This window comes from Protomyctophum bolini (genome assembly GCF_963924005.1).
Source record: "Protomyctophum bolini genome assembly, chromosome: 1".
NCBI lineage: Eukaryota > Metazoa > Chordata > Actinopteri > Myctophiformes > Myctophidae > Protomyctophum > Protomyctophum bolini.
The window spans coordinates 26635864-26649671 of NC_137862.1; the positions used below are offsets into that span (position 1 = coordinate 26635864).

The window sequence follows — 13808 nt, forward strand, 5'->3', positions numbered from 1 at the left end:
GCAGGTTGAATGATTTTTCACTGCTGTAGTTTCAAACTCTTTGCGTAGCTCTGCAAACTTAGTCATCCATAGTGCTGAACTTTTCAGTTCAATCAGCTGCATTTCCAAATCCTGTGTGCCCAGCCAGTCTATCAGAGATGAATCAAACTCGTGTCCATCAAAGCTGTCGGGCTTGATCAAAAAAGAGAACATGCCGCCATATTTCCTAAAGTCCATAAATTGTCTCAAGAACTCAGATTCCAGGTCACCGATGTATTTGCCGATCTCAGTGGTGTCGATGCGGTGCTCGCTGTGCACAGCCTCGGCCTCCGCTGACAGCTTCAGTACGAGCTCCCCTAGTTCAGTGCCATGGTGTTTAGCAGTGGAAAAAGCTTTCAGTGTGTTGGTTTGCTTGTCATAAGCGGACAAAGCTCTTTTTATTGCCTATGTCTTGTCTGCCGTATCTTTGAAAGATTTTTCGTGTCTAGTTTCAAAGTGACGCATTCTCAAGACAAAAAACGCAGACAGCGCGATCATGCTGCTGAACAAATCCATATTCATCTCTCCATGTGGGCTGGAATGCTCGGGAATCTAATTTGGCCTTTTTAGCCATCTTTGCAATGTTCTCTCACACGGAGCCACAACAACACGAGTGCAGTCGCACATGCAACACACGCGTCCTGCGAATATGACGTAATGTTAACAGCCCCGCTCCGTGCGTTGAAAACAGCCGATCTACAAGCTCACAATGCATCGCATATAGGTGAGCAGCACCTAGGTATAAAACTCAGCATGAATACTGCAGAAGTTATAATTTATTTTACAACATGCACATGCAAGGGGACTTGCAATTAATTTAATACTGAAAAAAAAAAAAAGATTCTCCCAGAATCTGGCAGCGTGCCAGCCGATACCACCCGGCATGCCATCATTGGCTAAGGTTGCCGACCCCTGTTCTAATTGATCACTCTAATTGATCACACTACAGCAGTGGTTTTCAACCAGTGGTCCGGGGACCACCAGTGGTCATTGAGGGGGTTCCAGGTGGTCCCCCTATTACTGTAGCTAAATGATGGAGAGTTGTTAACTAAATGGACCCTTATAGATCTTTAACTCCTGAGAGCGTAAAAGTAAATGAAATATCATTTTACGCTCTCTTCAGTTTTGTGTCTGAGAGGCTAAATGTCATCAACTGGTGGTCCGTGGCTCAAATGCCCAATAAATAATGGACCTTGAAATGAAAAATGCACTACAGAATCACACGAAACCATCAAACCGACAGAGGCCATATTATACAGTATATAATCTATGGGCCCCCCTGGCTGACTGGCTGACGACAGAGTCCATATTATACAGTATATAGTTGGGCCCCCCTGGCTGACTGGCTGACGACAGAGTCCATATTATACAGTATATAATCTGGGCCCCCCTGGCTGGCTGGCTGGCTGACGGTCGGCTTGACATTATCTGCTGTGTCACCGTCCTGCCAAGCTGTGACTCGTTGTGGAACAGACGAGGAGCGAGCGCGGGAGATGAGGTGACATCATTTTGCTGTTCCGAGAGGTATAATAATCTCACAGGGGTGGGTGAGTCATGCCTGCCTGCCCGCCCGCCTGCCCGGAATCATCCCAGAATGAACTCCTGAGCGACTGACTGACTGACTGAGCTCCAGGAATATAGCTATGGGCTCTTTTGGCCATTTCTCTCTCGATTACTTTTTCTGGTTAATTCGTTTTTTGTTTTGTTTTTGCTATAATTTTTGTTGTAATATATACTGTATCAAGGAATCAACGCAAAATAAAATCTAATTGATTTTATTTGATATAATTTACTAAATTGCTTTATTGTACTACTTAAAGCAGCAGTTCTCAAGCGGGTCGGGCTTTGTGTGCGTGTGCGTGTGTGCGTGCGTGCGTGTAAAGTACGTCTTCCCCATGTGAATGTTTAAATCATTAAGCTTGCGCTGAGGAAATTAATTGTCTGTTAGTTGGTTCTGTACCACAGCCTAGGCTGAGGCTACACTACAGATATGGAGGGATATCACTTCCGGGTCGGGGTGGATGTGGCTCTTCTTCTTTGCTTATGAGGCTAGCGCATTTCACTGGCACTAGCCTCACGATCCCACCTATATGGTAACGGCATGGAATCAGTACAGTACATTTTGATGACCTTTGTACTAGTACTAGTTATGCATTCCGGACTTTTACTTGTGTAACAGATTATTTCTAAAGTGCCGTAATTGATACTCTTACTTATGGTGGGCAGGGACTTTCTCACTGCGCCACCCCGAGCGCAAATGTTAGGATGGTCAACTTAAACTAGACTAAAACTTGTGTGTCCGTGCGTGTGTGCGTGTGTGTGTGTGTGTGTGTGTGTGTGTGTGTGTGAGAGTGCGTTTGTGCAAAGTCAAAGTCGTACGATTTGTCACACACGTTACCTCACTGAAATTTGTTCTCTGCATTTGACCCATCTCTTGGAGCGGTGAGCTGCAGCCGTGCCGCGCTCGGGAATCATTTGATTAGTTGATTTGACCCCCAATCCAACCCTTTGATGCTGAGTGCCAAGCCGGGAGGCATTGGGTCCCATTTGTCTTTGGTATGGCCCGGCCGGGGATCGAACCCCGACCTCCCAGTTTCAGGGCGGACACTAACCACAAGGTGTGTGTGTGTGTGTGTGTGTGTGTGTGTGTGTGTGTGTGTGTGTGTGTGTGTATCAGGAGCTGAACAGCGTGCTGATGGAGGACAGAGACCACCACCAGGGTCCTCTGGTGCTACGGAGGAAGAGGAGAGCAGCGGGCGCTGAGAAGAACACGTGTCAGCTCTTCATCCAGACCGACCACCTCTTCTTCAAGTACTACGGCACCAGGGAGGCTGTCATCGCTCAGGTACTACAGAGCACCCGTTTGCCTTATTAGAATATAAAAATAAAAACATTCCCCCTATTATTTTCTAATTCTGTTTTTGCTAAATCCAATGATTTCTTTCACTAATGTCAGAAATGAAAGAAAAATCTAAAGAATTCCATAAAATAGAAGAAATATTGAAGAAGTGACTAGTGAAAAACACGTCGCGAAGCGTGCAGATATCTGATTTCTGTTTTGGGTCACGGGCTGAAAGGTGTATTGGGAACCAATGGGTCACTGGTTCCCAAACAGAGGGTCGACTCAGGACCCCTTTGTGCGTCGCGAGACACATTGTTATCTACCTTTTATTTATTTTTGTTTCCTACGTTTTGTTTTTAATTAAAATTTCTAAACATTTTCAAAAAACATTCCCCCCAAAAAGCTAAAGTTTTCATGAATGAATACCAAGTCAAAAGTATTTTCTTTGAATAAATCAAAGAGAAATCTGAGAAATTCCATGAATTTGAAAACCATTAAGAAGTAGTGAAAATTGCTTTTTGGTCCTGGGGGAATGTGTAGCCTAATTCTAACTGTAATTCTAACGGTGATTAGTTGAGCCGGGATGAGCCTCAGGTTCAATGGGGGGGGGGGGGGGGGGAATGCATAAAAGAAATAAACAAATCTACTACCCCCAAAAATGTAGTACAGGTCTTTTTTCCGACATACAGGGAGTCCGACAACCAATAGTCCGACAGCCAATAGTCCGACACGTCATTATTCCGACAATCCAATATTCCGACCATAGAAATTCCCATTGCGCAAAACGGAAACTGTGGAATAGTTGTCTGGCTGCGGCTAGACTAATCCCAATTAGACCTTTGTCACTTTATTGTCAGCTTGCCTACGACACAGTGCCTCAATACAAATTGAAAAGGCAGGAAATAAGAAGGGGAAAAAGACAAAATAAAACCAAAGGCTCACATGACAGAAACACCACAGATGATGATGTCACAGAGTGTGGTTTCTCTAGCTTTGCAGCCAGTTGTCAGTGGCGGAAAGTAACTAAGTACATTTACTTAAAGATGGAGTGCCACGATGTTTTTCCACCCTAAAACATGATCATCAGGTATTATTATAATATAAGGAGGAAGAACTTTTTCCAAAAAGTGTACAGTATTTGTTAAAATCATGCTTTTATGTGGACACGCCCACCAGTTCATTAAGTATGCCTGGTTTGCCTGGTGGGTGGTGATGGGTTGGTTGTGATCCACCTGAACTGAAGCCGCACCCACAGCTGTAGTTGTATGATAAAGGGGGAGGGGTTAGGGGAGGGGCTGATAGTTTGATGTCACTATATTACTGTTTATTTCATTGGCCCTTTGACTGTCAAGGGTTCAGCCTCCAGGAAGAAACCCTAAATAAAAAGTGAATACACCATTGCACATAAAAACGACTCCAGGGTGTCTAAAGAAGTACTGTCACCTCATAGACACATGAAAATCTGGAAAAAATACAAAAATTGTCGCACTCCATCTTTAAGTACAATCAGAGTAAAAGCAGCCATGTCTTTCCTGCACCCCAGAGCTCCTATTTTGAAGGAATCCCGGGAATGATTCTGTTAAAGTGAAAAAATTGAGTACTTTTCCCACCCCTGCCCGTGCTGCCTTGCAGGAAGGACTGTTGGCTGGACGGACGGCATGGAGTGCCACTGCCAACAGTTGGATGTACAAAGGGCTGACAGCAGCTGTGTCAGGGGCCAATTAGGAGAGCGGATTAACTTACTAACTCATCTGTTGGGTTGAAATGAGGACTCACACACAGACAGTTAAGGGTTTACTTTTCTTTTAGAGTTTTATGGGGGGGTGGCGGGGGGGATTACCTGTACCAACAACATTTTATTGGACTCATTGGAAAGTTGTCCTTGACGTTCAATTCAATTTTTTGTTGTTGAGGGCATCCGATCATTGGTAAGATCAGAAGAACCTCACAAATTTCATTGACAAAGTATCTCCTTCTATATCTTTTTATCCTATGTTAAAATTGGCTTGTGGGAGGACAGGCTGAGATGGGAATATCTGTCGGATCGGTGGTGCAATGTAGATTTGAGGTTCCTGTCTCGGTGGGCGACAGCCAGACGACTTTTCCGGAAGTGCATTATTGGTCTATGCGGGACCCGGCAACTCCCGGCGATAGCAGGCGAACAGGCGATAGTCCAAATGTGGGTGGAGGAACGTCACCCAAAAACAAAAAACTAATATTTTATGTTTTGGACGACATCGTCCGGTGATAGCCAATGAAATGAATGTGTTGCTTTGTTTACCTTCCATACCACCTGTACGAGGACATCTAACAAATGCACCAAGAGATTTCTATCGCCCAGAGTGGACGTTGTGCTCCCGGCTGTTAAAACACACTGCCTGTGTAGTGTGTGTACCATCTGTTCTACACAATATGAACCCACTATACTTCTGGAAGAAGTATGAATCGTTCATTTTCATAGACTGGGTGTTCAGCGTTTTTCAGGCTGTTTTATTTATTTATTTATTTTTGCTGAGAGAGAGATGAAGCAAGGACCCCCACCTACATACCGGTATAAAACTGTGTTGCAGATTTCATAGATAGCTTCATAGACTTGTTTGACAGCACGATTCAGTATAATTTGAATTCATATTAAAAATCACACACACTAAAAACAAACATTAAATCTTTTTTTTTTTTATATATATATTTTATCCCACGATTTTTTAACCCATTTTCACCCCTGTGTCAATCATCTACTGTGATCCTGGGCTCTACACACCCTCCGCCAACCTGGGGAGAGCAACGGACTTAACTCATGCTTCCTTCATGCTTGAGTGTCCAAGTTGCTCCTTTACACCTGACAGGGGGGAGTTTCCCTGGTTGGACGTAGCGCGTGAAAGGAACACGTTATTCCAACCAGTTCCTTTCCCCCCACAAACATTACATCTGTATATAGGAGTGGCTAGCACCCCTCAAAATCACATTGTCAGACATTTTGACCACTTACCGTAAACCACCGACCAATAAGCTTAACCTTTCAGTCTGTACTAGTTTTTGGCTAATATAAAAGTTCTCCTTGGAAAAATAATTAATAAATAAACTTGAATCTAATGGTTTTGTGCCACGCGCTGGGCAATGTGAACTCAACATAAACTTGACAAAGGGTGAATTGTAACGCCAGTATTTCCTCTGCAGATCTCCAGCCATGTGAAGGCCATCGACTCCATCTATCAGACCACAGACTTCCAGGGCATCCGGAACATCAGCTTCATGGTGAAGAGGATCAGGGTGAGTGTTCAACACACACTCACAACTCCCCAACATTAAGTTCCATCCCATTCTGGACGGTAAGGGAACCCCTTTTGGTGTTTTAAAGCATTATGTTATGCTTTAGCTGTTGGAAAATAGCAGATCTACAAGCTAGTGCTGCGCCACAAGCTTGTAGGTTTGCTATTTCAGCTGCACTATGTAACTTTCCTCTTCTACCCTGGATTTGAACCCTGCATGGTTTCCTGCCCCAAGTGCTGAAATGTTTTGTTTTTTTTGTTGTTTTTTAACCATTGTGCTAATAGAGCATGCAAAGGTCAGGGAGACCGAACACAACCGCTCCAATTGTATAAACTGTACTGTACTCTACTGCACAGACTGGACAAAATTACATTTTATTCATTTAAAAAAGGTTTACAATGGTGCTTGCTGCTTTAATAACATTTATGTATTTTATTGATTTATTTCCATTGTCCAGTTCCCCCCCCCCCCAAAAAAAACACACACACACACACACACACACACACACACACACACACACACACACACACACACGTTGAAAACCAGTGAGGTGCAACACAGACTTTAGGCTCAGATGACTGCCGGCATGCTGTTTTAATTGGGAACAACGTGGCCGTGTGCCTAAATCAATGAAAACACCTTGCAGCAGTAGACTTGGCAGCAACATTTAATTTTTGTTGGTCCTCTCTCTCACCATCGACTGTTCAATACTCATCTCCCTTTCTGCTCAAACAGGAAGTGTGTATATCGTTGCTTTTGAGGTTTTAGATTTGTTATTTTTTGCATGAATCAGTGCTATTGAATATATTGAACCAATGGAAAGTACTCCATACTCCATTGGACCCTCAAACTGTCCACTGAAACGCCTAACTCCACCACCTCTCTCCCTCTCATGGAAGTCATTGACAACTATATAAAGTCACAACACCAACTTTGATGAGGCAGTATTGCTTTGTTTTCAAAATATAAGGCTTTCTTAATTTCCTGAAAAATGTATATATTTTTTCATTTCCTGAAAAATGTCGTGTATGTGACAGAAGTCTGAAGAGGTGACATACATGAATTCAGAAAACGCTTTCCATTGTGAGCAACTTTAGTTTCTTGCCAGGCCCATGCGGCTGTTTTCAGACTCGGCTCCGCTCTCTTTCTCTTTTCCATGAAAAGAACTCCTGTGAAAAGTTTTCAAACGTTGCTGCGTTCACCAGGCGGGCATCCGGTGCCAAAATCCAAATCACCCCAAGAGACTCACAGTCTCACGGTCCAAACACTTTGTGTGCAGGTTGGTTAGCTCTCGGAAGATGACGAAGGAAGTTTTTGTTTCGTGAGAGCTTGGACAAGAGTGCAGAGATTTCACACTGTAGCATCATTGTGCATTGGTATATTATTTTCGTCATATGAAAGCAGGGAATCATAGCTTCAAATTGACATTGGTTGGTCAGTTTGACCCACCAGTTTTGGAGATATGGCTTATAGAGTAATGTCTTGCAGAAAACAGCAAGTTGAGAAAACAGGCTTGAAAGGTTCATTTCTGTGGTCTCTAACATTACACCTACAGTATAGCTACATGTTTAAGCATTTATTTCATATTTACATGTCTTCTGTGGCCTCTAACATTACACCTACACCTACACTAGTATGTGAAGAGTCTGCCTGTGCTATTAACTCATTTTTTAATTTAAAAAAAGGCAGGGGTAGGGGTTTCCACAGCTACCCCACAACACAGCGTCACTGTCTGAGCAGAAGCTCTCAATGTTTTAACCATAATACTAGATGTACAATATGCATGTTGTGCAGCACTTTGTGACTTTGTCCAGAAAAGTGCTATATAAATAAAGATATTATTATTATTATTAATAACTACAGCCCACCCTAGCCCAATGGTAAGTCCGCCTCTGCACATACCGTATGCCATTGTACAATTTACAATCGAGGCGTTTACAGTAGTAGATGCTCTTAACCAGTTAAGATGTGTGAGTAAATGGCATGAACCCTATTCAACAAGAAGGTGAAGTGCAAAGGAGAGTGCAAAGAAAGTCACCATTCAGGACGGGAACCCCTTTTGGTGTTTTAAGCATTATGTTATATTTTAGCTGTAGAAAAAAATGCAAAAATGTCTTCTAAATCATGCTTCAGCTTTCTGAAAAAAAACAAAAAAACATACAGTATGTTTCTATATCAGTGTCCCAAATTATGTTTTCGGCCGCCGATGACCCCCCGTCTAAAATATGTTGTTTCAGGGATCCTTAAAATCCTCTCATATAAGAATTGTGGTCCAAAGATAAACAAAGCTCTCTCTCTCTCTCTCTCTCTCCAGATCAACACGACCCTGGACGAGAAGGACAAATCCAACCCGTTCCGCTTCGCCAACATCGGCGTGGAGAAGTTCCTGGAGCTCAACTCTGAGCAGAACCACGACGATTACTGCCTGGCCTACGTGTTCACGGACCGGGACTTTGACGACGGCGTGCTGGGCTTGGCCTGGGTGGGCGCTCCGTCAGGTAGGCCTAAACTACACACACACACACACACACACACACACACACACACACACACACACACGGCTTGGCCTGGGTGGGCGCTCTGTGAGGTAGGCCTAAACTACACACACACGGCTTGGCCTGGGTGGGCGCTCTGTGAGGTAGGCCTACACTACACACACACACACACACACACGGCTTGGCCTGGGTGGGCGCTCTGTCAGGTAGGCCTACACTACACACACACACACACACACACACACACACAGCTTGGCCTGGGTGGGCGTTCTGTCAGGTAGGCCTACACCACACACACACACACACACACACACCAGCGATAATCTTTGTTTTAAGGGTAACTGTTGTATAATTGCAATATTACACTCGAGATTTGCAACACATTTTCACTATTTTTCAAAAATAGACCTACAAGTTCAGTGCCGCGGTATGAGCTTGTACATCTGCTAATTTTTAAATAGCTTAAGTATAACATAATGCTTAAAACACCAAAAGGGGTTCCCGTCCTGAATGGGTTAAAGAGGACTTGTACATCACACTTTTTTTTTAAATGTAATCCGAATCTAGCTATTATATAAACACCCCTGCACGTCTCTTCATAAGCACAAGCTGTCCCGAGGCAATCGTTGTAATCAGGGAATAGTTGTAACCGTATTGTCTCTGAGAGTAAGACAGACAGACAGAGAGAGAGGGGGAGATCTCAGTTGACAATGAACACACATGGCCCTCATTTATCAATTGAGTGTAAAATCTTCCCCAAATTCGAGCGTCGGTTTTGTAGTATACCCACATCGCCACAGCATTTCTAAAGTGATCGCAAACAGCTGATTCTTCCTTAATTTAATTCCTAGCAGTGATAAATGTGACGGCTGAAATCAATCTGGCACTCCCTATGAAATCAAGCCTCGCCCTCGTTTTTGCGACATGCACAACTGCAATACGACCACACAACTCATGGTTACACGATGGAAAAAAAAGTTTCCCCCGCTTGCCTTGCTGCCTTGTAGCCTATATTAAATTACGAAAGTATTTATTAATTTAATATAGCCTACAACAAGATATATTAGTGAACGAAAACCTGAACCTGCATGTGAACCATGAATTAAATAACAAAATAAGAAAAAGAAAAGAAAAATAGGATAATAAAAAATGAGAAATAATAAGAAATTAGAAATAATACAAATCTCAAATCGAACAAAATTTCAAATCGAACAAATCTCAAATCTCAAATCGAACAAATATCAAATCGAACATCGAACGTTGAACGTGTGTGACAAATTGAACAAATTCAAATCGAACAAATCTCAAATCGAACAAATCACAAATTGAACAAATCTCAAATCGAACAAAATCTCAAATCGAACAAATCTCAAATCGAATCGAACAAATCTCAAATCTCACAAATTCAAATCGAACAAATCTCAAATCGAACAAATCTCAAATCGACAAATTCCAAAAAAATAGGGAAAAAAAAGAAATGAGAAATAATAATGAGAAATAATAAGAAATGAGAAATGAGAAATAATAAGAAATGAGAAAGAATAAAAAATGCAGAATAAATGGCCTTGATATGAAAAAGGTTGAAAACCACTGCTTTTATATAATATACATACTAGCCAACCCCCCCCCCCCCCCCTCCAGTTTTCGCTGTACACAAAATTATCTTCACCGAATAATAACCTTTAGATCAAACTTGGAGCTTGTAGAGATACTCTACTCTGTTGTTCTCCGACCCAGAATAACCCATTTAGGACTGACGTCGAAATTTAAACAATGTTTTCTAAATCATGAGAATTGTCTGAATCAGTGGTTCTCAATATTTCATGTCAAGAACCCCACAAATTATATATATTATTTAACACACACACACACACACACACACGCTGCTGTTTTGCAAATAAGTGCATCTCCAGGACCCCTGTCTGTCTGTCTCTATCACTGTGGTCCGTCCATGACACCGTGGCTGGGCTGTCAACTGTCAATTATATGAATGTGCAGCCTAAACCAGCCTCATGTGGCACTGGCACTGGTGAACAGTGGTGGTGGTGGGCTGGCAGCCTGTCTGAGTTAGCCTACCTATCTCCAATGTGGTCCACTGCACTTGCGCTGGCACACCGGCACGACACATTTGGCATTCGAGCGACGTGTCGGGTTTATCCTTAAAACAACGAGATGTAACTCCAGAAAGGAGGGGGGGGGGGGGGGGGGGGGGGGGGGTTCCAGCACAGGCAGCGCAAATCCTCGCATACGGTATCTACCAATGTCATATGACACAAAGACAAATCGTTGATGTAGGCCTATTCCTTTTTTCTTTTCTTTTTCTTTTTTTACATGTAGCCCATAAACATACAGTTTTATATAAACATTTTAGGAGTGAATACATTATGTTTAGATGCCTGTGACAGCCTCTCAGCTGGTCAGTCAATGCTGCTCCGCCTTTCTACGACAGAAAAACAGCCGAGGACAAAGCCTACGACAGCTCCCGATCTGACGTGATTTTGGTCCTGGCTCACGTTCAAGTTCAAGGTTTTGCGGAAATGATAAATGCCGAAAATTGGTACATAATATTGGTACATATACTGTACATATTATGCTAATAACTCAAATTGCTCAACGTGCAACTTTTAGCAACCAAGCTTAATCTCATCGTCTAAGCCTATAGATGACATTTGAATTATAAAAGTTTATACTAACCACCATTTCTGGGTTCATGAACATTCCAGTAGACTATTTAACACAAATCCTCTCTTCTGGGGGTCCCTGAATCCCTGGCACAAAAAAAAATAAAAATCAGATGCTGGGGTCCACAGCCAAATACATATCTGGCCTCTGGTATAATGGGTTAACCCTGAGTGTTAAAAAAAGGCAATGTGTGTGTGTGTGTGTGTGTGTGTGTGTGTGTGTGTGTGTGCACGCGCGCACACATGCACGCACACACACACACACACACACACACACACACACACACACACACACACACACACACACACACGCCCTGCTGTCTGCCTCCGTTTCATCCCTCTCTCATTCCTTCGGTGGATGTGTGTGATTGTTACTTCAAGGACGATCGAGGAGAAGGGGAACGCATCTAGAACATCTTGAACTGTGTGGAGTTTTTTTCAGTCCTGTCAGCATTGTTCCTCTTGATCTCCACACTCTTAAAGAAAGCGTGCGTGCGTGTGCGTGCGTGCATGCATGCGTCTGTGTCTTTCTCACTGGTCTCTGTCTCTCTCTCTCTGTGTCTTCTCTCTCTCTCTCTCTCTCTCTCTCTCTCTCTCTGTGTCTTCTCTCTCTCTTTCTACTCTCTGCACAAAATGATCTTATCGTTAAATCCACGTGAAAATTATGCTTCATAAAAGGATCAATGGGGATCAAAGCTTAAACTAATTTATATCCTTTGCAAGGGCATGAACATCTCTCTCTCTCTCTCTCTCTCTCTCTCTCTCTCTCTCTCTCTCTCTCTCTCGTCCAGCTCTTTAGTGGTTAATGGACCAATTATGTGTTACAAACATTGAGACTGGGCGCGAGGGTAACTGTTTCATGTAATCAATTCCACCAACAGATCTCCAATCCTGTTGTTTCGGGCAGCGCTGCTTTCAGTCCATTCAACATCCTCTTGTGTGTTGGCTAGTGAGATGCACCCTAGGAGACATTTATACTTCATTGCGCAACAGCGTTGCGCACTGATATACAAGCTCACATCGCATCGCGGATGCGACTATCGTGAGCGTAGAGGTCTGTGTGTGCGACACCATTGCGGGACTAAGCATGAATTATACTTGATGGGCTGCTATTATTGTTCACACACAACAGAAACCAATGGATAATATAATTATAAGAGTGAGAGAATACAATAAAAATCCTAATCATTCTTCCTCCAAACTGGGAGAAAAACAGCATTTGAAAGGTTTTTTTTACACGTGAGATGCAGGCCAATTACATCTTATTTTTGGGGTCCTTGACATGAAATATTGAGCACCACTGATACAGAAACATAAGGTCAGGATTTAGAAGACATTTTTTTAAATTTCGATGTCAGGCCTAAATGGGTTAAAAGGATTCAATGTGACAGCTCCCCAAGCAAACAGGCCTTAATGAATCTGTCAAACGCTTACATGTTGACACGCACGCACGCACGCCCATACACACATACACACAGTCACACACACACACACACACACACACACACACACACACACACACACACACACACACACACACACACACACACACACACACACACACACACACACACACACACACCACACACACACAGTGGAGACTTGTAAAAATGATTATGCCTAGCGTGGGTTACTGCTTCTATAAATTGATTACTAAATATACCTGCGTAGAAGACATAGACAATAGCTCAATGAACAGTTTCATTATAAGACTGACTGACTGCCTACTCAAACAAGGTGGTTGTTTTACATGTAAGATTATTTTCTTCCAGTTGGTCAGGCTCGTTTCTGCAGCTCTGTTTGTTGTTTCTGTTGTTGATACTGGGGAAAGAAGACTCACAATATGTCATTAAAATTCGCCTTTGGTGGCTGAATATTAAGGCATTTAGACCTGAGACAGATTAAAAAACATTGTCTTCTAAATAGGGATGTCCCGATACACTTTTTTCGCTTCCGATCCCCATACCTCAATTTCTGTGTTAGCCGATACAGATACCGATACCATTGTCGTGATCTCTGTTTATAGCTATATCTCGTGTTGTGTTTATACTGTAACAGACTCCTCAAACAGACTCCTCAAATGTGCACTTGCAGTTTTCAGGGCCGATTTCATACTTTTCCCGATACCTCTACTTCTAAATCCTAACAGTTTTCTGAAAAACCTATATGTTAGTGGTGCTCAACCTTTTTCATGTCAAGGACCCCCAGAATTATCTGTATTTGGGTTAAAAACGTTAACTCTGTAACAATATAGATTCCAGGCACATTTTCAAGATTTTTCAAAAATAGCAGATCTACAAGCTCGTGAGCTTGTAGATCTGCTTGGCCTGGAAAATAATTCCCCGTTCATTGTCCGCATAAAAAAAAAGAAAAAAACGAAACAAAAAAGGGGCAGGGTACAACACTTTTGGTTTTGTTTTTCTTCTTACTAATTATTTGATCGGCCCAAAACATTGTGTTTATTGTCATGATTTGTCACGATCAGATCTGGCTTTGTCCGCA

The 13808-nt window shown here is 42.7% G+C and overlaps 1 protein-coding gene across 2 annotated transcripts in view; it reads left to right on the forward strand.

The window, feature by feature from the left end:
* Positions 1 to 13808, forward strand: part of adam10a (ADAM metallopeptidase domain 10a) — a 114960-nt gene that overhangs the window by 83158 nt on the left and 17994 nt on the right. For both annotated transcript variants that reach the window (XR_013963797.1, XM_080759326.1), the window contains exons 6-8: positions 2696 to 2863; positions 6038 to 6130; positions 8445 to 8628. Coding sequence is in view for 1 of the 2 variants with exons in the window: in XM_080759326.1 (XP_080615452.1) it covers positions 2696 to 2863; positions 6038 to 6130; positions 8445 to 8628 (445 nt within the window). In the remaining variant the exon portion in view is untranslated. The remainder of the gene's footprint in view (positions 1 to 2695; positions 2864 to 6037; positions 6131 to 8444; positions 8629 to 13808) is intronic.